This window comes from Sparus aurata, chromosome 20 (genome assembly GCF_900880675.1).
Source record: "Sparus aurata chromosome 20, fSpaAur1.1, whole genome shotgun sequence".
Classification (NCBI taxonomy): domain Eukaryota; kingdom Metazoa; phylum Chordata; class Actinopteri; order Spariformes; family Sparidae; genus Sparus; species Sparus aurata.
Window position 1 is genome coordinate 20386822 of NC_044206.1, and position 26310 is coordinate 20413131.

At 39.9% G+C, this 26310-nt stretch overlaps 2 protein-coding genes across 9 annotated transcripts in view; one reads left to right on the forward strand and one right to left on the reverse strand.

Moving 5' to 3' along the window:
* The window catches only part of pgs1 (phosphatidylglycerophosphate synthase 1), a 49219-nt gene extending 47570 nt beyond the window's left edge, over positions 1 to 1649 (forward strand). For 2 of the 3 annotated variants that reach the window (XM_030400455.1, XM_030400453.1), the window contains exon 11: positions 1075 to 1649. The gene's annotated coding sequence lies outside the window, so the exon portion shown is untranslated. The remainder of the gene's footprint in view (positions 1 to 1074) is intronic. The other variant, XM_030400454.1, reaches the window with a different exon arrangement.
* A 1513-nt stretch (positions 1650 to 3162) lies between these two features.
* On the reverse strand, positions 3163 to 26191 carry LOC115571223 (cytohesin-1-like). 6 transcript variants are annotated; one of them, XM_030400463.1, is made up of 13 exons: positions 26171 to 26191; positions 22795 to 22912; positions 11654 to 11736; positions 8931 to 8995; positions 7953 to 8019; positions 7038 to 7156; positions 6511 to 6704; positions 6017 to 6165; positions 5632 to 5744; positions 4996 to 5074; positions 4818 to 4889; positions 3945 to 4099; positions 3163 to 3864 (listed from the first exon to the last, which is right to left on the reverse strand). In XM_030400463.1, the coding sequence occupies exons 1-13, from the start codon at positions 26174 to 26176 to the stop codon at positions 3786 to 3788; spliced, it is 1299 nt and encodes a 432-aa protein (XP_030256323.1). In that variant the 5' UTR covers positions 26177 to 26191; the 3' UTR covers positions 3163 to 3785. The 6 variants fall into 6 exon arrangements, with proteins under 6 accessions (XP_030256323.1, XP_030256322.1, XP_030256324.1 ...); XM_030400462.1 differs by lacking the exon at positions 26171 to 26191 and having other exon boundaries at positions 4996 to 5072; positions 5633 to 5744; XM_030400464.1 differs by lacking the exons at positions 22795 to 22912; positions 26171 to 26191 and adding an exon at positions 18857 to 19001 and having other exon boundaries at positions 4996 to 5072; positions 5633 to 5744.
* Between the last annotated feature and the right edge of the window lie 119 nt (positions 26192 to 26310).

Consider the following 26310-nt stretch of genomic DNA (forward strand, 5'->3'; position numbering starts at 1 on the left):
TCAGGATGAAGTGTGATGGGGCCGTCTGCCCTCTAGTGGTCACACTGGGAGCTCTCATGGTGGTTTCACACATTGAACTGGCCCCTGGTGACCCGTCAACCACTGACTTTTTTATCTGAACGCTTAGAACAAAACAAATTTATTGACCTAAAGAATGTTTCACAGTTTCAGTCGTCTCTTTAAATGCATTGTTAGATACAGAGGCAAATGTGAAGACATGTCTTCTGAGAAATGGTTTTCAGATAATTGTTCGTACAACTCAGGATTTGATAGTTTAAGCCGAATGTTTACATTTGAATTTAACAGGATTATACATGTTATAATACATCATTTTAACATATCATCAGAGGTGTGAACAGCAGCTGTGATCAGTTTATTGTCAGTGTGTTCCTCCTGTTTGTTTCCTTTTTATTCGCTCTTTCAGCCTCACCTCAGACATATTTATATTACAGATATAGTGGATATAGTTCACCTGCAGTATGCCATATTTATAAAGACAAAGGGGAAGGTGTCGGTACCTGTCTGATTGCAATATTATTGGCCACTTAATCTAATGTGTTCAATAAGTATAACAATGAATTAAACTTAAACTAAAAAAAAATGAAATAATTTTATAAAAACTCGAAACCAGATCTCTGATAGATTTTATTTAATATTTTTAAGTATTAGTTTTCAGATACAATAAAAAAACATTTTTATAAAGTTTTTATGTTTTTTTTTGTTTTTTTTTCTGTAGATTTTTTTAAGTAAAAGGGGAAATTATTTTTTATTCTAAAACATTTTTAAAAATTCAAATAAAAATCCAAATTTATTTTTTAGAATAAAAAAAAAAAAAACCCTTAAAAAAATTTCACTTTTTCTTTTCTTTTTTCTCTTCTTCAGATTCACAGCAGAGGTTTTTAAGTATTCTGGGAATATTTTCACAACTATGATATTAAATGACATTCTGTGTTTTATGAGACTAAAGTAAAACACGACAGCAGCTCATCAACTGATTCACTCATTGTAGAAACGTCAATTAAAACCTTAACTGAACACTTATTAAATATTATCTCCCTGTGTTTGTGTTTCCAGCAGGTGGTTTTGTTCGGTCCCGAGGTCGGAGGTCTCGTTGGAGGTCGGCACACTCCTGCAGATGAGTCAGTCGGACACACTCGAGTACCGCCGACATCCTGGGAGTTGTGGGCTTCACCTCGGCTTGAACCAGTGTGTCCCAGGAAGTGACTCTCTCTCGCTCACACACTCTCTCACACACACACACACACACAAGCAGATGTATGTGGTGCATTCAGGGGGTCGAAACCTCTTTGTTACATAAACTCCATTTGCTCGCACATTAACACTTGACATCATCACACTGGACTTCTGTTTTTTAACATTTAAAAAAAAACAACCTTCTACTACAGTTCATACCTCTCTACAGCTACATGTTGCATGTAAAATATAGCAATAGAGTTTTCTTCAGATGATTCGATGAAGACTGTGACTGACGATGCTGTGGTGAAGAATTAAAACCCCTCGAGGAGCCTTAATGAGAGCTCTCACAGTGAGTTTACAGCTCTGCCTGCAGCAGGAATCAAAGCTAACTGTACAGTGTCTTTGTGTTATATTTGTAAATTAAAGGACGACATGGAGAGTTTTTAAAATGACTTCTTTTTGTGACTTCACCTTTTTTGTGTCGGTGCAATCGATAAAAACAGGAAGACAACATTTTATTTTGAAGGCAAAAGGACCCGGCTTTCAACAAAGGACCTGTCGTACGGTAGAGAAACTCAACGAGCAACTGTTTGTTTATTGAATATGATGGAACATTTAGTGATAGATTGATCAGGTGAACAGAAACTAGACCCTAAATGAACAATAACGCTGCCCCCAAGTGGCCAAAAATATCACTTATTGCATGTTTAAGGAAATACTAAATGGTCTAAGTTATAGATATAATTTGTAACGTTAATGTCCAACAACGACTAGACCTATACTTACTTAAATTGTGCAATTACAGAATTATTATTATTATTATTATTATTATTATTATTATTTATTTTCTTTCAGGACAACAGATACACGACATCAACACATGGTTTCCTTTACAGTGTACTATTTACACATCCAGCAGCTACGGAGCGACATAATCATTCATTTAGAGTCTCGTTTCTGTGCACCTGGTGAATTTAACCAATATTAACTCTCTTTTAGCTTCATTTTTGGTCTCCACCAACTCCTGAGGGGAATATCTGGCGCTGTAGCTGCTAAAAGCTCCACTATGTTCATCAGGGAGTCGTTAACTGTCTGCTGTTTGGTGCAGAGCTGGTAGTGCACAGTGGGTTTATCAAGCTTTTAATCTTTCCCTGAATGTTTTTATACAGATTTGCAATACGTCAGCCTGTTGATTACGTCTGCGTTCCTTTGAAATTATGCTTCAAACTCTGTTGAAATCACACACAAGTCTTGACTGGGCCGCGACTCTTCCTGCTCAATCTGAACACTGAAGCTATTATTCTCCTTCGTAAAGTACCGAATTAAAGATCTGACAATGGGGTGATCGCTTCACCAAACAAAGGATTAGATTTAGAAATGAGGAGCAAGAGATGAAAATGTTGACTGTGTGACTGAATCTGTTTTTGATACCCGGGTCACAGACGGTTTCATCAACACTGTGTCAAAAGATCCTGATGCTTCAATGCTCTGGTAGTTGTAGCGACACCGTTACACTTCACTGTCATGTGTTTTCAGTCCGTTGAGTTCTTCTGAATTCTGTGGTTATTATTCGGTTCAATTGGTATAAAGTTGCTTGAACAAAACAAAACTAGTTTGACAATCACGTTGAACATTTTCAGTTCATACTTTCTATCAGGGCTGCAACCAACAATTATTTTATTATCGCTTGAAGTGCAGATTGGAACCAACAAATGTTTGATATTTTTGCTTAAAAATGACTAAAGTTGACAGATATTAATGTTTGTCCACTCTGACATCTATTGCATGTCTGTCCCTCAAAAAAGAGTAAGAGGAATCTGTTCTCTGCTGCTCTTCCTGAGCTTTCTTCCAGTTTTTAAAAAAAATTATAATTTGATCGACTAATCGTTTAACTAATTTTCCTGGTTAAGACGCTGCTACACTTTAGTTTTCTTGATAAAAGTAAAATGAAAAACGTACACATAGTTAAATATTGATTTGCAAACTTTTAATGAGACAAAACTTAGAACAATAAATTACAAGAAATCTGGATAAATAAATATTTAGCTATTAAGCCTTTACCTTAATTTTCATTAACAGTGCTTTGACGAAGGACCGACAGCAGTAAGAAAACAGGCTTAGAAAAAAAAAAGCATTTTATGTAAAATCAGAGAAAACGATGAAGTCCAGCATCCAAAACATGATCGGTCCCCAACTTTATTTTTTCCAGTTGATATCTTCGTAAGTGTTTCAGCCGATTATTGAGGTTTAATCCACGTCTGGAAAACCAACCGATTGCTTGTAAACTGAAGTATTTTAGGCTCTGAATCACATTAATGTACAATGTGATTCATTCATCAGCTGTAACTCATTGAGTCTCTGAAGTGAATCGGACACGTCATCGACACAGTGCTGCAGGAGTACAGTGTTCAGAGGGAGATGTTTTGAAGATAAAAAGACACAATCGTTTCATCTCTGGATGGGAAATGAAGCCTTCAACAGAAGGTCACACCTGAAGTCTGAGGAGGACGGAGGAGGGGCTTCTGTGAAAAGCGTGGCAGGTCCACGAGCATCAGGTCCAGTCATAAAGTCAAAGCTTGTTTAATCCTCTACAGCCCCTTCAGAGACGACACCTTCTTCTTCCGAGCAGCCAGCATCTCGTAGAACGGGTCTTTACTGATGGCAGCTCTGCAGGAGGAAGATGAAGGAGGGTTAGATAACACAGACTTCCAGGAAATCATCATCATCAGAGTGTAAACGTGGCTCACTTGATGCTGCTGATCCATTCGTCCTTCTCCTCTGCGGTCGGGGCAGAGATTCTGTAAAAGGTGTGGTTTCCCTCGACGACGCGGCCGTCTGCCTCCGTCTTGCAGGCCTTGATCACCTGATCTTTGTGGTCGGGGATGTAGAGCTCGAAGCAGTTCTGAGAGAGGGAACAAACAAACAGGGTGAGTCAGGAGGTTTGTGTCAACAGGAAACATCTGAAAATTGCATAAGATACAAATAAATCTCGCTGTGTCTCAGGTCTGCAGGGAATAAAAAGATTTCCTGATGATAAAAGAGACTCCAGGAACAAATCATCAAACAACTGCACTGTTTCTGCTACGATGGATGTGTTTATGATTAGAAAATGAATAAGTGGTTTTATGGAAGCAGCTGCAGTAGGTCCAAGATACAAACAGTAACACCAGATTTAGTATTTTATCTTCTAACCTTTTGGAGAGATTTATATATTTTTCCCATCTAGCTAATTCTTGTTTATGGTATTTTTAGACAGTCCTGATATTTGTTTGTTTAGTTTTTTCCCATCCAGTTGTATCTTGTTTAAAACGTAACTGGTTATTCTTTTAATGTAGTTTTGGAAAATGTGATATTAATACACTTTTCTAACAATCTTATTCTTGTTTTGTGCTGGTTTTTTTTTTTATATTGGGTTCATCATTTAGTTTTATTGTAGTTTTTGATGTTTTTTTCCATCCAGAAAATTCTTGTTTTACGGTAGTCATGAAAAGTTTGGATATATTTATCAAAATCTGTCATTTCCATCCCTCCTTTCTGACATGACATTAAGTTAAAAAGAGAAAACCACAGAAATGAGTCAACTTCTCGACAAAACGTGGCAGAAAGAAGAATGAGTTTACTGGTTTCTTGGAGTCATCGACTTCTCTGATACTCAGATTTTCCAGTGGAATGATTCCTCTGGGTTCCTTATCCTTGAAAAGACAGAAAAAACACGAGTGCTGACTTAAACCTAGGGACACAATTTAGCACGCATCTTCTTCTCTTACGCTGCATTATAGCCAAACGGGAAGTACTTACAGTTGTGTATTCAAAGTAGTAGAGGCAGTTATCTGTGAGAATGAACCAGCGTCTCTTCCAGGTCTTCACTCGTCCTCCTGAGGAGAGATCACAGGTGAGCTACGACTCCAGTAAAGATGGAAAACTTTGGACTTGATGTGACGACAGCAGCAGCACTCTAAAGCACACTGACGGCACAAACCAGCAGGTTAAATGGAGCCTACTGATTGCAAAGACGCAAGCTGAGGTTAAAACTTGTCCAGCGGTTAGAATCTGATGTGAAGCTGCTTCATTTTACTCACATCGAGAGCTAAACAGCGTACAGCGCAGGGTGAAGGAAGTCTTTATTCTGAATGAAATAATCTGATGTGAAGGTAAATGCACACAGCCAGTGGGAGTCAAAAGGCAGGGAGATGTAGGGAGGTGGGGGGTTGCAGCTCAGAAGCAAAGCAGTGCATTAAAGATGGGGAGTGCGAGGTGGGTACATACCTCCTGGAGTCAAAAACCATGAAACACAAACGAGAAGAATGTCAACAAAGGAGAATTACACAAAAATAAAATTCTGTTCTTTGTGGTTAAGGTGCTATTACACATCCAGTCCACTAGAGGGCCCTCTAACAACAGGTTGAACTATCTGACACCGTGAGGCTGAGCGTACCGAGTTTGAGCAGCCATCCTTCTCTGTCGGGGTTGAAGAAGGTGTGTGTGAGGTCGTTCCCGTCGTCCTCTGGGATCTTGAAGGGTTCGTTCTTGATGCTGTCGTACAGATTCTACAGATGAACAGGATGACATGCTGAGTTATTGGCTTGCACGAATACAGGAGTCATGTTTGAAAAAAATAGAAAAGCAGAGACTGTTTTTGCAACTCAGGATCATTTTAGTGACTGTTGAGTTTTGCAAAATTTTATTTTGAAAAGCCTGGATTCATGAACAAACACTTTTACAGCTGTTTCTTTTGTTCATATATAGAGAGATGTGATTTGAGCGGTTTGTTGCATTAATTGAAACTTTGAGTTGTTTTAGGAAAGTAAACTCCTCCCACCCTGAGCAGGTCCTCCGGCAGGTCTCCTCCATCGTTGATGCCTCTGTTCATCGCTGTGAATCTCTGAACCGTCGGTTTGTCCTTCACGTTGGGGTTGTGTAGACTGGTGTTCAACATGATCACAGCGAACGACAACACGTAACACGTATCTGTAAAAACGAGACAAAAACACCAAGAAGATAATTAGTTTGAGATTTCTTAAAGGAAATAATTCCACTCAGTTTCTCAATTTCAGTGATTTGATGTTGTGTATTCTAACGGCTAAAAATTCAGATTTTCAAATAGCAGGAGATAGAATTGACTGTGGTGTGTTTTTGTTATTGAGTCTGAACATTTTTTTAGATCCCTACATCACAATATGAGACCAGAAATACATGCTGTGTGTCATAAATTCTGCATTTTTATATACTTGAAAAAGAAACTGTGATGTAAACTATTTCCTCTACACTTCTGGCATCTCCTCCTCTTTCCCGAACACATAATCGTGTTTGTACCTGTGCTCTGAAACACTCCAGGGTTGCATCGACAGTATCTCTGGGCAAACGCCTCCATCATGCGGTCAATCTTCTGGGCCTCACCGGGCAGCCTGAAGCTCCAAAGGAACTGCCTGAGAGCCTGAACCAGGTTCAGGTCTGTGAACTCGTGTAACTCCAGGAAGGCGTGCAGCACCGCGATGTTGAAGTCATCTCTGCACCACACACACACACCCACAGAGGGGGGAGTAAACACAACGAGAACAGGATCAAGAAGTGCGGCAGCTCTGTTTAGCTCTCTGAGTTGGCAGCTAACAGAGTTGGATGAGATGTGATGAATCAGATGAAAACAGATGATCTGAATGGATGAACTGATAATGCACCATAAGCTCATATATATAAATAAGATTATATATAAATAAGACCTGATTTGTCCTCAATGGAAAAAATATTAGGATTATCCTCCTTTCAAAGAAAGGGTCGCTTGGATGTGTTATTATTGCTGATAAGAGATGGACCTTTTTCACCGAAATCATTTTGTCACTCACCTCTCCCCAAGGTAGTCGCCAATGGCTGTTTTATTAAGCCCCTCCCCCTTGTAGAGAAACTTGGCGATGTCATCACTGGTGTTTTTCAGGAGAGAGCTGTCGATCAAGAAGCGAATCCCCTGGGAGAGAAAATCACAACACACAACTCAGGCTGAACGTTAAAAACACAAATACAATCAAAACTAAATAAATGATACAAACATTCACGATAACCAACAGTGCAGTAGCAAAAAGTTGATTTATCAGCGCAAGTTAAAAACTAATCCTAATAAATAATTAAACAGTGGGGTTTATCAGTTGGCATTTGCTATGCTTGCTTTGAAATCAGTTCTTGGACATTGACCCTCATTGATGCAGCCCAGGAAAGGGCTCCATGTTTTCAAGAACAAGTCCTGGAGTCCTGAGAGTCTGAACAGGACTCGTAAACTGCTGTATAGGACATTAGTTCAATCCAGTGCTCAAAAAAATGAGGGTGTGACCACTTTCCATTGTCTAACAGTAACTCTGCATCCTGTTAACACAGCCGATCAGCACCACAGTCCGCTGAGACCGTGTATCTGCCGTTTTCTCAGGGTTAATACCAAACACACAAAGAGATGGAACAGTTAATTTAGTTCGGATGTTATTTTCCCCTGCAACCACAATCAATCATTTTTAGTCGGCTTTAGGAACATAAAACTAAATTCTCTGGTTGCATTTTCTTCTATATGTTCATTTGTTTCTTTTGCTGTTGTATTATAATAGTAAACTGAATATCTTTGGGTATTAGGTAGGACAAAAGACGTAACCTTGGACTTTTTATTGTTTTCTGAGGTTTTATAGAAAATAACCTGATTCATCGAGACATAATCAGCAGATTCATCAACAATTAAAATAGTCATTAGCTGCAGGCTTACACTGATCCGTTATTCTCACCTTCTTGGGGTCCATGTTGAACTTCTTCCGGCCCATGGCCATCTGTTTATTCCTCTGCATGCTTTTCCTAAATACAGATGACACAGAACAGAAGCTGAATAAATGACTGCAAAGTCTGCGTGTCAAATCTTGAAACTGACTGACACATATGGGTAACACGCATTACCAATATATGAGAAAGAAAAACATTCTGATTTCTATGTATCCACCTTTAAACACATTATTTACAATGATTCATCAAATGTGGTTATCAAACATTGGGCTCTATCACCATGATATCCACTACTGCTGAAACATGTGCTGATTGTCAGATTTGTTGATCTACTGAAAATACATTTACAGCCTCTCTGGCTTTAAACTCGACCTTTACCAATCAAGTCACACCCCACAGCCGTCTTCAGCTGAAGGAGATGAAACTTTCAATTGAGGCTTGGAAAAAGTAATCGCTGATTAATCTGTTGATTGTTTTCTTGATTAATGAATTAGTTGTTCGGTCTATAACATGTCAGAATATGGTGAAAAATGTCTTGTTTTGTCCACAACAAAAATATATTCGATTTACTGTCATAGAGTTGTAAGAAAAAAACAGAAAATGCTTTCTTTACTTCTTTTTATTTTTTTATCAAATGAAAAATCGCTTATCAAAATAGTAGCAATGTTGTGTGAAGAGTACTTACGACTGAATATCTTTAGGTATTGAATTATTTTTCAGACAACACAAGCTATTTGAGGACCTTTGAGGAAAATGTGATGGGCGTTCTTTATCTCTATGATCATTGGACAACATATTCAAAAGATTGATCAGTAATGGAAAGTATTTTTAGTTGCACTGGACTCCGTTCTGAATGTCTTTCAAATATGAATATGTTTTTTCTGGTCATTTTTCTTTCCCCATGAATACATTTCCATTAAAACAAAGGCTGAGTGGACCACAGCTTCCCACACAGGCACAGAAGATGAGGTTGAGAGACACTTTACCTCTCTTCAGTCAGACCCAGGCTTTCAATCTCATTGGTCACCTCTGCTATCTCATCCTTCAGCCTCTGAGAGCAGACAGACAGACACAGAGAGAGGAAGAGGACAACAGATATTCGGTACTTGTGAGATGTTTGGGTGACCCTTGTGGAGATGCTTTAATCTCACTGACAGCACAATACATCACACACAGTCTTCTCTTCCAGCTACATTTCACTGACCAACACATTCAGACAAACTCTAACTGAGGAGATGACCCAGAAAGAAAGCCCTATAAGTGCAGACGTGATTCACTCTCTCTCTCAGACAGACTCATTCTTCCTCTCGGCAGGAGTTATGTGGAACAGCCACCCTCTGTAGAAAATCCTCTCTGGGAGCTGTAGCACCTGTTCTGGGGTCAGAGTCGACCACCGTTCCCCTGTGCTGACCCAGATTTATCAGCACACCCCTCCCTCCCTCCCTCCCGGGTCTGTTTCAGAGTCACCCTGGAGGGAGACAGGCGGGAATATGCAGGATCAAAGACGGGCTTAGCGGAGCCGCTCAGAGGTTATGGGAGGAAAGAAGAGAGGAGGGAGACAGATGGAGAAGCACTGAGGGCAGCAGAAAAGATAATGAACGGAGATAATTATGGAGGAGAAAGAGAAGCGGACAAGGTCGCTGACTCAGATTAGTGCTACAATCATCTGTAGCTCTCCGAGTGTGTGAAAAAAAAAGGTAAATAACTTCACATGTCTGGATTCCTCCGTGTGTTACCATGGTTACACCCCCTCATAAACGAACAGCGTCCTCTGTCTCCATTATTGGAATATTTCATGGCTCATTACCCATCAGCCCCTGAGGGCAAGACAGGGCGGAGCTAAGAGTAGAGAAACGCCGAACGAGAGTCGACCTCGGTAATAAACTCCATCAATCTATTCGCACAGCGTCGCTGCCCGGAGGCCATGTTTGTGTTTCTCTTTGTGTGAATGTGTGTTTTTGGATGTCCACCTTGCTCATTGAGGACGAGGGATTGGGTTCATTGTAGCATTTGATCAAATCTGAATGCCTTATGAAACTTTCTGGGTAATCTGACTGATTAAGAATGAAGACAGTTTAGTTATTCAATATGTACTGTTTTTATTTCACTCAGCATTATATATTAACACAGAGATTCTACAGGGTGCACTAAGGCTGAAGGAAAGAAAACTGTGGATGAATAATTATTAATATACGGTATTAATTCTACTTTATCATTCAGCAACTATCAACTAAATGAATGAATCATTTCTTGGCACTTAATCTGAACAATCAAGTGGCACTTACCAGTGAAACCAGACTTGTTTTCAGATGAGCAGAAGTTTAAATGACTGGTTAAAGTTGGCCTATATTATATACAGCACTTATATTTAGATACACTTGATTATTTAACAAAATATTTGGTCCTACTTCCTCCTACTAGGGATGACATGAGAGAGAAGGAGATGGAGAATGGCGAGCTTGAGTTACTCAGCAACAATTATTTACATTATCCATGAATCTGGCAATTACTACCTTGATTCATCTTTTAGATTTTTGGTCTTTTGGTTGATCTTTTACATCACAAGTTTCATCACAAGCTCATGTTTATGTCAGCAGCTTCAGCTTGCTCTACCAACAGTGCAAAGAAAAAGCAGAACATCTTCACAACTGACACATTGAGATTGGGGAATTTGGGGTATCTTCACTTTAAAAATGACTTCCATATATATATATATTAAAAAAAAAAAAAAAAAAGAAATCCATAATCAAATAAGCTGACTCATTTTTTCTCTCTAGTCAATTAATTGATTCATTGTAGCGCCTGAAACTCCACCATATTGGAGGTGGGTGATATTAGTCACCAATACAAGACAAATGTGTTCCTTTAACATTTGTCTTGTATTGGTGATCGAGAATTCTTGATGGTGATAACACCAGACTTCCCCTCACAATATAAAGCAAATGTACCCAGTTAAAGAGCTGACACAGACAGTCCCGCTAATTTATTTAAGGTTGTTGGGGAGGGTTGGGGGGAGGAGGCTGTCCCCCCCGGGCACAGAGAGCTAGAGGACACACACATACACGACGTCCACCCCCCTCGTACACATACACCCCACACAAAGAGGATCAGCTATCGTGAACGCATACAGTAACGCTCCGGTGGTCATATGCCTCCACCCCCACCCACCCTCCACCCACACATATCTACACACACATACACCTCCCCAGGCTCGCTGGTCTAGACATGGAGGTACACATCTACTCAAGGACAGTGAGAGAAGAAAGAACAACCTGAACAATGTGCAGACAAAAAAGCAAACAAAGGACTGAGGGAGTTTGTGACTCCTGCAAGTCCCTGAAATAATGTTAATAGTTCAGAGGATGAACACTGAAAGAGGTTATGCCTTTTAGACTTCAGTTGGTGTTTTTAGTCACAATTCCCTCTTTGATTACTTCCACTGCTACTCAACAGTGACAAAATGTCCGGGGGAAACACAAAGAGGGAATTATAAACTAAACAAACACAGTGACTTTGATTTGTCTCCAACAGAGAAATTTTGCAGTGAAGGAAAAAGGAGAGACAAAAACAAACTCCCTTTCATTTCTCTGTTTAGAAAAACACACTGTCCAATGGGGCCAGGATGAAATCAGCTTGTTTAAAGTTTAACAAATTGATTAACGGAGTAAATGTGTGAAAAATGTGTGTCTGTGTGAGTGCGTGACTTTACTTGTATGTCGTGCAGTAGCTCTTGTTTTCTGCGGCGGATGCTTTCCAGCTCCTGTCTCTCCTCTGGACTCAGGTCATCAGGCACTGAAGAGAGAAGTACATGAAGCACTCAGATACAAAGATAAAATATATTCTCTCTCTCTCACACACACACGCACACAAAATATACTGTAAATACACACACACACACGTGTTCAAAGGAAGAAAAGAGACCTGAGAGTCCCACGGCTCTGGGTCACTATAGCAACACAATCTTTGATCCATTAAATTACCCTCTCCCCACATCCAAACCCCAATGTGGAGGATGAAATCAAGCCCCTTTGTTTTATACACACACACAAACACGCACACACACAGTGTGTTTTCTTTTACAAAAATCTATCAACAGACTTCTTCTGACCAAAATCCCAGAGGCCAAAACTTGAATAACTGCACACAAATTGTTTTTCTAGCAACTTCTTTTCGACATTTCAGTAGAAACAGCGTCTCTTTAACGATAGAAAACCTGTAGGTGGAGGAGACGGAGAGGCTGAACTCTTCAGAGAAGATAAACATGCTCATCGAAACTGTGTTAATGAGGACTAAACAACACATTGTCTCAGCACTGACTTCACAATTTACATGTCCATGGCAAAAGATGCAACACATTAAAATTAAAGTTGGCTTTCTCCAACTACACTGAAGTAAAAGGTCATAATGGTGAAGTCTATCAAACAAATAACTAAATTCAGCCCAATTTCTTTAGTTGTTTAGCAAAAACAAATAAAATAAGATAAAAGAAGTGTGAGGGAAGAATGAAGAACAGTGTCTTGTGGATTTTTGCATCTGACTTTAAACGAATGAAAACAACAAAAGAAGTTGAGTAAAAGAAGAACTGTTGGGAAAAAAGTTCTGCTGTGTGGGAGAGAAAAAAAAGTAGCTGTCCCATTTTAGAAAGAAATGCAGGGTTTCCCCTCCCATTACAAGGCCTGGGTGCAGCACCCAAGCTGTTCCGGGCACCACCTAAAACCAAATGAGGGTAAAATCAATGAGAAGAGCAAAAAAAAAAAAAAAAAAAAAATGAAATAGCTTTTCCCAGATGTAATGGCTGAAATTAGTCCCCAGTGGACTTCTTCAGCAAGTTTTGTCTTTTTGTGTGTGGTTTATTTGTCTGCTCTAGCTTTTCAAATTTTTTATACATGAATATAATAATGGTCCAAAATGATAATAAAATACACATTTTTATTGGAAAATGTCTAATTTTCTTTGGGGAGGAAGCCTCAACCGCCAAATACATGCACCTAAGTGTTCAACAAACTTAGTGAAAACACTGAAATGTCAAACATCAAAAGTCAGATGAATATTAGTTTTAAAAAGGCCCATTAGACTTACTGTATATGTTGAGCTCAAATGCCGCCTTACATTCATCCTCACAGTGAACTGGACACGACAAAGTGTGCTCTGATAGGACAGAAGTTTACACATGGTGTCTGCAGAGGAGTGATAAGCTTAGGGAGGGAAATGTGGATCTGTTGGTAATAGACTTTGTGGTTTTTCTCAAGAAAAATTGAGCGGGTAAAAAAAAGGAACCAGAAAGATTTAGTTCCAGTAATAAGAGAAGGAATGCAGCATTGTACTGATCTGCATATTTCATGTGAGATAAACATCACACCTCTGCACGGAAATTGCTGTTTCTATTCACTAGGCGCCTCATAATAAAGCTTGTGCTATGTCTTCTTTCTGAGGCATAAAAACACCCTTAGAAGGGGAAAAAGGTGAGCAAAACTCACAATTTTTGCCGAGTAACAAGGTAGCACAGAGGACATATCAAGCTGTGCTGCTGCTGTCTGTCTGCCTCATTAGAGGAGTCACGCTGAGGGATTCAAATAAACACTTCAGTTCACTTTGCCATCAAGGCCGAGTTCCTCAGTTTCAAAGTCTGAAACAACAACAACTATATACATGGCTTTTTATTATCCAAATACTGCCAGTTACTAACCACACCAAGAAAGTTGGTGAAACAGAAGTCTGTTTGACCATTTTATGGACTTCTGAGGCATTTGATCAAGGTCCACGAAGTAGCTTTTCACAGATCTGTCCCACCAGATGGAGTTTACATTTTTCCTTTCTTTATTGGCAGACCTGATGATAACAACAGAGCAGCTTCCTCTTTCAGCAAACTATTCAGCGGGGGTTCCCAACACGTCACACTTAGGGACCATGGAGTGACACTCCCACACTGTCGCACCAACCTGCAGCGTTTCGCCACAGTGCTGGATCCATAGTGAATCCAGCCTCAGCCAAATGCTTCCGTTTGAAGTGTTCGAGCATGGCACTGCTTACATCCCCCACACCGATGCATGTTACGTAAATCGTTAACGTTGACACATCACACCAACCCCATTGAGACATATCTTTACTGTAACTAATGACAACACAAACTTTTACAGTTAGCGTGATGTGAAATCTTTGTCCACTGCTTTTAGGAGCAGAAATCCAGTTCACTCGCAGTGATGATATACCACACTGCTCTTTATTCTCATCTGCAGCTGGTTTATCAACAAGCCCCCCCAGTGGATGTATGTGTCCATACATCAGCTGACATCTTTGACCATCATCCCATGACATATATTCTCTACACTGTGAACTTTTGCACATCCCATGATGAGGAGTTTTGCATTGTGAGACTAAAAAAACATACACATATATGGCTCATTATATTGGTTGTTACACCAATATAATGAGCTGTTGAATTTAGTATCAGTGTATACCTCCAAGTTTTATTAGCAATTATTGTGTAACAAAAGAATGCAACAGAGCATTGGTGAATATATGGGTACATAAATATATATGTAGTAGTAATTATTTCAGTCTTTACAATTTTAACAACGTACAATAATGATTTGTCATAGAAACAAATGAAATATTTAAGACAAATGGCAAAAAGGCCTAAACCTTGAGAGAAATACTGCCCCCCATTTGGTTGGACTGCGTAGCTAGGAATTACAAATAGATCCTTTGGTAAATGGTCTGCATTTTTATAGCGCTTTTCCAGTCTAACGACAGCTCAAAGCGCTGTACAATACATGCCACATTCACCCATTCATTCATATACTGATGACGGAGGCTGCCATGCAAGGCCAACTGCTCATCAGGAGCAATTTGGGGTTCAGTATCTTGCTCAAGGACACTTTGACATGCAACTAGGGGGAGCCGGGATTCGAACTGTTGACCTTACGATCACTAGACGACCCGCTCTACCCACTGAGCCACAGATGCCATCATAACCCTGTTAAAGTACATCCACTAAAAAAACTTGATTCAGTTGAAAGCTCCAGAAAAGGCTACTACATTAGAGGACCTTGAGTTAAGTACATTCATCAGGACATGCAGACATCTTTGACTATGGACACACAAGGCAAATGAAGCAAAGCCCAAGGTGGCTTGACTGGTGCCACAGTTTTGGATACTGGTATCATTTACATATGGCAAACACACAGACAGAAAGTGACGCGCTCACTCATCACACACAGACACCCGTCGCCCACAGAGTAAGGTTTAAGTAGGCCGGGAGCAGCTCCTATTATAAACCTGAGGACGAGAATAACGCGCCATTGTGAGCAGAGAGGCAGCGAAACTGGCATTCACACTCACTTCCTCTCTGTGGTTTGTTCATTAAGAGAGTACATAAGAGCAAGTGGATTCAGGAAGCAATCATATCATGTATTCTCAAGCAAACCAACACATACACTTAATCTAAAGATATTGTTTTTACGATATGAGACTATATAATATCTTAAATCTTGGATATCGTTTGATCCTGTCATTGCATAAATGTAGTATTTTCCTGGTTTCAAAGGCTGCATTACTGATAACTGATAATTACCTGATTGTCATGGCATAATTTCACATATGTAGTGTTCTAAAAAGAAGCTCCTTAACTTAAGTTTATTCAAACCTGAGGGTGAGAAAGGGCATAATGTGGCAAGGCAAAATTGTCTTCTTCTTCTTCTTTTTCTTCTTCTCCGTGTTTATCAGCAGATTGCAAATGTATAAATAACATAGATTTCCCCAAATTGTTTTGATATATATCATTTAGCTCTACACTACAGTGATGAAACTGTCTGAACTTGTCAGACTGTTTTACTTGTTCTTATACTTGCCTTTGCCGACTTAGACTTTATTGCCACGTTACTGATGATTATTTATCAAAAATGACATTATATGAATATCAAGCACCAATACTTTTTACCTAAAATATAGTCGCAATATCAAGAGGTATTAGGTTGAAAATGCATTTTTGGCGCCCGGTCCTAGCATTCATGAAATGCTTTTGAGAAAATTTAAATATCTAGATATATTTAAAAAGCCTTAAATATCTCAATATTATTTTAAGGCCATATCCTGACATGCAGTCAGCTGCTCTGCACAGCCTCGAGGTCACGGAGTATGTGTTTGTGTTGGCAAGTAACGGGACACCTTGTCATAGCAATGCTGCTGATGACCAGCTGCTATGGACAACCAACATGGACAACCAACATATCCAGGCCTGAAGTTCACTCTCTGTCCTTCTACTTCCAATGTCTGTCTGGTTTGGAAGTTATGCAACAACTCACATCCTCTGAAAACACATTGACAGACGCAAAAGACACCAAAACCACGCGTGTGTGTTCTGGTTGGGTTTCCGGCTGTCAAAAGCTCTCGGAGGAAGACGTGACGACATACACAAGCACACACACTCATTCAGATAAATTTCTGCTAAACGGCTCGGATGCAGAAGTTGATGACGCACAGAACTCCTACACATTTGTGTCATAATCCTGAACAACTCTCCTACCAGAGAAAGATGCTGTCCGCTGAGTTGACTTCACCACCAGTCTCAATGGTCCCAGTATTCACAGTGCAGCAGAAAACACACACTTCTTTAGCTTTTAGTAGTTTGATTCTTACTCTGGAGGTCCAGCTCCACACATCTAACTTAGTCACCAATTCCAGCCTGTTTCCTGCAGTCCAGCACAACAATAATCCAGTCCTGCCCACGTCCTCCAATCCCAATCCCGTGGTCCCCTAGTCCAGCCTCCCTGCTCCTTAATCCCAAGCACTCATTCCATCAAAGGGGTGAGAGGAGGGGAGCAGGCCTGCAGCTAAATGAGGATGAGGACGGGTGTGTTTGTGAGTGTGTGAAGGGAAAACCCTTGAACTCTCATCTCTCTCCCCCCTCCCCTCTGTCCATCTTGACTCCTCCCTCCCTCCCTCCCTCAGTGAGCTCAGCATCAAACACAGGCTCCCCCATGTGGACATCGGTCTCAGCGAGAGAGAGAGGGGAAGGTGGGGAGGTGCAGTTTTTGCATGTCTTCTTAAGGAGGTAGAGACATGAGGCTGACTCACCATTTCCGGTCAACAACTACAACTAAAATTACAAAACAAAAGGTCTCTGTTGAGGAAGAATTAAATCAGTCTTCATTCTTATACCCACACATACACCAACAACAGCTCCCTCACCGGTTCTTCCCTTTTTTTCAACCTAAGCATGGCAGCTGACCCGATACCCAAGGCAATGCAGTTTAGCTATGACTAGAACATTTGCGGTTGGCATCTGGCCCTTTTCACAAGGCAATATTTGTCCGGTTCAGTGTTCACAAGGCGACGATTGTGAGTTTAAATGTTCCCAAGTAGAACGAGCTCAAGTGAGTGATTTAATCCTGCGGTTATGGTAAACTCCCCGGTGACTGATCGCATTCACGCAGCCTTAAAGGCTCAAAAGTCCAACAAGGAGGCAGAAACAAATCCAACAAACAGAATGTGCTCTGAAAAGAAAAACATCCTCAAGAGAGAGAGGGAGGAAGTGAGGAAATTTCTGACAATCTCGGCTGCCCTCTCAGGATGGAAAAAGTCTTTTAGAGCGAAGTACCTTTCATGTGGGGAAAAGCTATCAAAATGGACCGCCAGTGTTATAAGTATGCTGAGAAAAAAAGAACTGGCACTCTCTCCGTCAAGTGGAAAAAAGCTGTGAAAAGCTACCAGGTAGTGCTGATATTTCCTCCTTGACTGCAGCTGCCTTACTTAAAAAACAATTTATGTTATGGTGGTTTATTTTTGATTGATTGATTTCCGCCAGAGACAAAAAAAGACGAAAACTAAGCTTGATGACAAATATATTCCCATGACGGGTCATAGTTATGACGTAAAAAGGCAAAATTATGAGACAATCTCACAATTTCAACATTTTATCTCATAATGGATGTTTATTTAGATTTTATCTCATCATTTTCTACTCATAATTGACTTTTTATGCCATAACTGTGACTTGTTATCATATAATGATGTCTTTTATCTCATAATTATGACTTTAATCTTCTAATTCTGATGTTTTACTTCATACTTGGCTTGCTTTATACCCCATGATTTAGACTTGTTTCATCCCATGATGACTTTATATCTCATAACTATGACTTTATATCTCATAATTGACTTTTTATCCCATTATTTCGATTTTTTCCATCAGTTTGTTTTCTTCATCTGGCAGAAATGAGCCTCCACATTTATCCCCACCAGACAGATTTAAAAAATCTCATTTCAAAGCGCATTTAGTCATCTGTTTTGACAGTCTTCCACCACCTGACACCTCATTATAAAGCACCCTGTAAGAGAGGCTCACATTATCAGAGGAAACACTAGAGCAGAAGAAGCTGGTCTATAATTAACAATAACAATTCATTTTTGTCATGTTTTCTTTCTGTGTAGTGACATTTTGTGTTAATGTCCCCAACATCCTATCGGTGACAGAATCTAACACTTTGGTTACAAGTTGAGAAACTGAGCAAGAGTGCATCCAAGCCAGTGTGTTTGAGGGCTGTTCTTTCATTTCCAGCCGATTAAAGAGTGCATTGATTGTATTTATAGACCCGAGAGCTGCTGCACAATAAGCACAGACCCCCGTGAGGTCTGGCCTCAATCCAGATTAATAATAATGGATCTCTTGTGCCAGTTAAGAGCTTTAACAAATCTGCCAAATGAGGACTTGTTGCTCTCGCTGCGCTGATAGGAAATTAAATGCCAAAACACATGAAACTAGTAGATATAGCAGGTACATGCTCACTTCAGATACACAGCGTTAGATTAAGTTACGTTAGTCGCTGGTTAGCTAACTAGCTAACTAGCTAACCTGGTTAGCCTCTAGGTTAGCCCTGCTGGCAGTAGTTAACTAGCGAGTCAGACAACTTACCAACTCCGTCTTCAGACTTCAGAACCATGTTGGTGCTGTTAGTCGACGCTGCCCCGGAGGAGTTTTTTAACTTTAAAGTAACTTTAGAGGTCGAAGGTGTCCGTATTTTCTCTGTGTTACCGTTAGACTGGCAGTTAACGACAACTGTCTGAGAGACAGCCGGTGTAGGGGCAGGATGACGTAGGCGTGGCTTCGACGGCTGCAGCCAATCAGAGAGCGGCCAAGCACAGACAAACCTCTATCTGTCTGTGTATCGTTCATCTATCTATCTATCTATCTATCTATCTGTCTGTCTATTTGTATATCTGTCATGTCTCTATCGTCTTTTGCTGTGAAATTTAAGACACATTTATTTCATAATCATAACAATATATATAAGAAATGTCACTGAAGTAAGTGAATATCTCATCATATATAGAACCCAAAAGTCAAAATAAGATACCGAGTTAGCATATTACTTTATTATTACTGTCAACAAATGTACTGACGTGTATAAAGTACAGTACATTTACATGTATGTATATACAGGATCAACCAATTTACGGCTTGTAGATTCTTGCAGATTTCTTTGATCAGAATCAGTGTTTTCTTTTAAGCCAGTTGCTGATAAAATAATTTAGGCGACAAATGTCAAATGCGCCACTTTGGCTCTGATGCAGTATGCAGTCTACAAAGTAACTAGTAACTAAGGTGATCAAATAAATGTAGTGGAGTAAAGAAGTGAAACATTTGCCTACAACTCATAGTGGAGTTTAAGTATTACATTGCAGAAAATGGAAAAACTCAAATAAAATACCTCAATTTGTACTTAAGTACAGTTCTTAAGTAAATGTACTTTAGTTTCATTACATCACTGATTTTGAGATAAACAAGATGATACGATACAATACGGTATGATACGGTACGATACGGAATGGTATGGTACAATAAGATATGATAAGATAAAGTAGAACATTATAATTCCTGATAGATAGTCTTGTGCGATAAAAGGCTCCAAATTAAAGCAACTAAAGAGCAAAAAACAAACACACAATAATAATATAAAAGTGTAAAAGGTGTAAATGCTAACATCTTAGCTTAACATTTAATAAACTACAATAAAACCTAAGTTAGAAAAGATAATATACATTGAAAGTGAAAAGTAATAAAAGGAGGATATTTTACTGAAGAGTCGTACTGCCAATGATGTTGAAAGTGAAAAAGAAATATTGCACATGATATCTAAAGCACTAGCGCATGTGATATTGATATCAATGTTTTCAATGTTCCTCCTGCAGTAGGGGGAGGAGTTGTACAGTTTGATGGCCACTAATGGGACAGACCTCCTGTGGCGTTCTGACCTAGAATTCCATAATTTTGAATGTTTGTCATTCCTGACGTTTCAGCGAACTTCTAATCTCTGTTGGAAACTGTTTTCAGAGGCTTTAAGTGTTGAGAGACGAGAAAAATGGAAGTAGAAAATTCCTTTACATGTCTGCATGTTTCAACTCTCCATCTTTACCAGCAGATGTTTGCAATTTAAAAAACTGATTTATTGCTTTGAGTATGTTTTTTAAGAAAATAAAGTCAAAGTCTCTGATTCCAGCTTCTTAAATGTGAATATTTACTGGCTAGTTTTCTACCCTTTGACAGTAAACCGAATGTATTTGGGTTGTGGTCACAAGAGATTAGGGAAACACTGATTTTCATTGTCACTATTTTCTGACATTTTACATAGTTTGAGTAAAAATGAGCAGCCTTAGTGTATAGTGTGTATCTCTATCTGAATATGGGTGTAGCTACATGCTCACAGAATCAGTGTTAAAGTCTTTTGGCCCGTGGAAATGTGCAAATACTCCCCTTTTTGGCACTCCACCCTGCATAAAGTGATGAAAGGTTTGGCAGAGTGACTTCATTTAAGCAGGAAAAGGATACAAGACTCAACAAGAAGTTAGAAAAACAATTAACCACAAGGTAATAAAGGGGAGAGACACATTTGTCCAAATGGGTGTGAATGCTGAGGAAGCAGATTTGATATCAGAGATAGATGTCCTGTGTGTGAGGAAGGAAGGGAGAGGAGAGGATGTAGGGAAGGATAGAGGAAAGGAGGGTAAAGGATTGCAGCTGTGCGCTTGAATTGGCGCTTTATTCAGCGTTTGGACACACCAAAAACAGGATATGCTGAGGAGGGGTTAGGGAAGAACTGCAGCAATTGAGCTTAAAGGGTCAGCTCGCACAAAAGACAAAAGACATATTTTTCCCCTTGTCGTTAGCGACAAGCTATGGAAGGTTTGCACGGAGACTTTTTCTGTGGTAGAAAGTAGTTCCAATGAAAACTGTTGACAGTGACGTCCAGAATAACAGGAAGTTATCTATGCCCAGGCCTCGGGGCCTCTGCAACAGTGTTTATTTCACAGATAAACCCTTCAGCTGTGAAGATTGAGTCAATAGGCTTCTGTAGCTTCCTTTAAAGATGCTTATCTTTAAATTGTATGTTAAATAACAGTTGATTCGTTGTCTCTCAGATTTCTGGTTGCTCAGGAGAATGTTGCGACTGTGTTGGGAAGCATGGGGATGAATAAATAATGAATCTCATATTATCCTTTAATGGAGACCTATTATGTTTATGTAAAAGTTGTGAAAATAAAAAAAAAATCAAAGTCCTCACCTTAAGAAGCTTCTCTCTCCAACAGAAAACACTGCTCCTGAACGCCTCGTCAGTAGTCCTACCTTTAACTCTGTGACTTAGTGACATCACACTACATCGCTATGTCACAAATTTCCAGAATTTATGCCAGTTTGGCATGTAGGAATTAATTTGGCACAGCTGCTCTGCTGTTGTTAGCGTTGCTGGCTCAGGTATGTTTGAGCTGACCAATCAGAGGAGACTGGGTATTTTGGGGCGGGGGGGGACCTTAAAGGGAAAGCAGTTAAAAAGAGAGTGCATTCCGACAGAGAGGGGATACTAATGCAAAAATAAAAATAGAATTATAACCTGAAAGTGAGCATAACATGTCTCCTTTCAGAGAATTTTATTTTCACCATAAATAAAAAGTCATTCACGTCTATTTTATTGAGGCACATTAAACCAAAACTGCATAACAAGACTCCACCAGATATGACTGAGACAATGAACCAACTGTCTAATAACATAAAGTACCAAGACATAAAGCATCTTCAAATTAATCTACAGTAGCCTATTGAGTCAATCTTCGCAGCTGAGGGGGTTTATCTGTGAAAAAAGTACTGTTGCAGAGGCCTCGAGGCATGAGCATAATAAAGACGAGAGCAGAGGAAATCACAAGGAAAAGCAGGGGGAAGTCCAGATAAAGAAAGATCATAAAAGCTGCACGGCACGATGGAAATAACCTGTGTGTGAGCGTCGTGCTGCCTTCACGGTGCGAGGACGGCATGAACGCTGACACGAACACACCTGCACGAGGGGAGAGCAGTGGGCAGCGATGGAGATTATGTCACCCAGGCACCCACAGGAGAGGGAGGATCACGGTACAGAGGATGATGATGGGTGTGCGTCATGTTCAGAAATCAAAACCCACCATCTCGCGCAAAACACACACTCAGAGACACTCACAGTTGGCCTGACTCGTGTGTGTGTGTGTGTGTGTGTGTGTGTGCATGAACACAGAAATGTCAAAAACACAGCATGGCACACACTCCAGAGTGCTCCCTGTGTGTGTGTGTGTGAGCAGAAAATCACCACGGCAACTGAACACTAATAGCAGTACTTTGTGCCAGTCTTGCTTCTCATGTCTCATGTCTGTGTTGTTTCTAAGAGTCACACAAAAGCAACATTAAACCAGAAATTGATACATGAAGCTTTTTCTTTTGAAAGAGAACTGTCACACAAATCACGTTCACACACATCAAAACAAAGCTCTCGCTTAAGAATCCTTCACAAGCTTACAAATGCTTCTAACATAATCCTTAAAAGCACTCACCTGTAGCTGCAGCAGGTGGCCCAGGTCGCACTGAAGGACACAGAAATGCCTGGAAGCTGGAGGCACACAGCTCACTGACGGTCCCCATCACAGCACAGTAGTGTGTACTCAGGAGTTTCTGATGACAAAACAGTAATCAAGGATGACGGCGTCCCCTCAGCATCTCGACGTCATGTTTAATTAAGCGGAGGCTGAATCAGAGGCAGGTTAAAGCTCCGGCCCTTGAAGAAGCTTTTTTAGTGTTTTCCCTCCCGACTGCCACCAGACTCTGACAGACTCTCAGAGAAACACTCTCTCCTCTCACTCTCTCTCCTCCCTCCTCTCTCTCCTCTTGTTCACACACTTGACCTCGCTCACACACTCTCCACGCCTGCACTACACACACATACACACACAAAAAAACCTGTTGGATGTTTAGAGAAAAATAAACAGGACACATATACTCGTCTGTATGTGGACACACACAACACACCCACTTGCTGTGTCACTTTGAGCAGTTGTCGAAGTATTCTTGGAAGTGATGACAAATGTACACAACAACCCCGTATCCTCCTGTTACACACCCACACACACACACGCACACACATACACATCAGAGCCCGGTTTAGTCAGAGCTGGGTAAAAAACACACAGATAAACACATATAGATGCATACGTGATGTTGCATATCATCCGTGGAAGATGTATTAACAGTCTGTGAGTAACAACAGTTAAAAATACTCCTGTACAAGTAAAAACAGCATTTAAAATGTATCTAGCTGTTAAAAAATGAAGCATTTCCTATAACAATATGTAAAAATGTGAATAAAAAGTACTTCGAATATTCTACATAAGATAATCAGATCTGTATGCTTTGCCTGGAGTCTTAATAAATATATATTTTGTGTCAGATGCTCTTATAAAATCAAAAAGAAACCAAATTATTCAGATGATTTTTTTTATCATTAAAACATTGATTGCAGAGTTTTACATCATAATATATAAATCATGCCATTTGATTATTTTTACTCCTGATAATTAAGTAGTAAGCGGCACTTCTGTAGCTGTTCAGAGTGGAGTTCTGTTTTTGTTTTTACAAATTTGAGATTCAGATTCAAAGTCGAGATAATTTGAAATGTTTTACTACAAAAGCTGTAGTAACAGGAACCTAATCTATCATTTTAGTTTTGGTTTTTGGTTCTTTGTTTCCTTTTTTTGTCTTTAAACTAGATTATATCCTGGTGTCATGTTTTACTTTCCACTTCTTGTCTTTGTCTTTTTCCCACCCTCTTTCTGAGCACACTCTCTGTGACTTCTGGTTTGACCTCAGTTTTTTAAAGAAACAATCTACAAAGTGACTTGTAGCTGTTGCTGCCAAATTAAGTCAGTACTCAAACTTGTACTTAAGCACAGCAGCTCCTGAGTATATCTGTATGTAATCCGACAAAATAACAACACCAACTCGTCTCAAAAGTACCACATAAAAAGCTGAGTACAGAGGAGCAACTGTTCAGATGGAAGCTTAGTGACGAAACAAGAAATAATCAGTATCAGTGGTAGTAAATACACAAAAATAAAACGTTTTGACAACATCTTGCTCTTGTATGCTTGGAGGTTAAATGGACATAATGTGCAGCTAAGTGGAGCAAATTAATTTAATATGCCAGCAGCACATGCTGGTAGAAGCAGTGAGGTAAAATGCAGTAGTGGAGATATTTGAGCAGAAGCAGAAGAAGAAACAGATAATGGTCGGAGCAGCTGCTGTAAATTGTAGTCTTTACTGTAGTGATGCAAATGAGTCAGATGCAAAGGAGCAAATTATTTCCCTGCCTTTATGTTGCTATTGGATCACATGTAACTCAATATGGTGAGTTATTTCTGTAGCTCAGGCATTAAACTAAAAGTTTTCAACATTCATCACCATGAGAAAAGATGTTTTAGATTTGACTCATGAAATTAAAACCTGATTGAAATGTGTTTATTAAATTACAGCACAAGATGTTGGCGAAGTTAATACCAAAAGATTAAAGATTCAAAATTAATTAAATGTCAATATGCAACACATGATTTAAATTTCTGTTGTGTTTACTAAACAAACAAAAAAAACCTCCACAATATACAAACTAATGAATAAATAATAATCGAGTCACGAAAATTAACTGTTCATGTTGTTGATGATGAGTTCAGGAGTCTCACATCCTGAGGAAAGAAGCTGCTCCACATGTCGGGTGATACAGCAGCGAATAATTCTGTATCTCCTGTCAGAGATAAACAGACCGTGGCTGGGGCGGGAGTTGTTTTTTAGTATCCTTTGGGTTCTTGCGACAAGAGGCTGACACCTCATGTGGTTTTCTTGATTTTTGCTAACATTAAGCAGATTGTTCTCTGTGCACCACGCTGCAAGATTTTAGATTTCCTCCTTGTATGAACTCTCGTCATTGTTGGTAATGCGGCTGATGATGGTGATGTTGTCTGCGTACCTCACAATAGAGCTGTCTTGATGTCTGGCAGTGCAGTCTTGGGTGCACAGTGTGGAAAGAAAGGGTCCAAGCACACAACCCTGCGGGACTCCAGTGTTCAGTACTAGAGTGAAGGAGGTGTGACTGCCGATCAAAACTATGTGGTGTCTGTTTGTGAGGAAGTCCAACAAATTACCCATGTTACGTCTGGTGTTGTAAAGAGTTTATACAAGTCATTCAGGCAGATAAAACACTGGGTGATGGGCAGAAGCAAACGTGGAAAATAAAAAAAACAAAGTTGGCATGTTAGCCAGCCACGTCTGGAAAAGGGCTTATGTTACGATGTTAAACAAAAAAGGGACCCAAGAGTAAGACACGAGGAGGCAGGAGGGTGAAGAACAAAAGGTGAGCCTAAATAACAAAACTGGGTCCAAAATCCAGAAATCCAAAGTGGAAAATGCAGCAAAAACCGAAAGATGAGGATAATCTGAGACTTAAAGTACAAGCCACAGACAAACTGGGTTTACAGGCAGGAACCCAAGGAACACAAGGAACATGACGAACACAGGGGACACAGGACTGTGAAACACTCAGAAGACGCAGGATAAACTAGCAGGGCAATTAAAAAAGGCTGGAGGAAACACAAAGACAGAAAGAGTAAAGTAAAACATGACACACGAGGAGTGATCTACAAAAACAAACAGGAAGTAGATGAAACAGAAAACCCAAACCACGACAGTTTGAGCCGGAGAGGAAACAAAAGCTCGGGATTGATTAGTGTGCTTTTGGAGAAAGAAAGAAGTCAGCATAAAAACTTCACTCGTTGTTGCGGGCAGTGTGTGACCTATAACTATAGCTATTTATATTCTGCATCTGCCGTGAAGGACTAGTGCTGCTATTTACGTGAACACTGTGTGACTGAGTGTGATATCACTGACCTTCATGGTTTGCCTTTGAGATCGATTTTGCTCTTTTGATGCACAATATACTTCATGATCCTCTGACCGTCCCCCTCTGGTCCCACACTGTTACTTGCACTACATTTCCAATCAGCTGCACTCCTTCTCTCTCTCCCTCT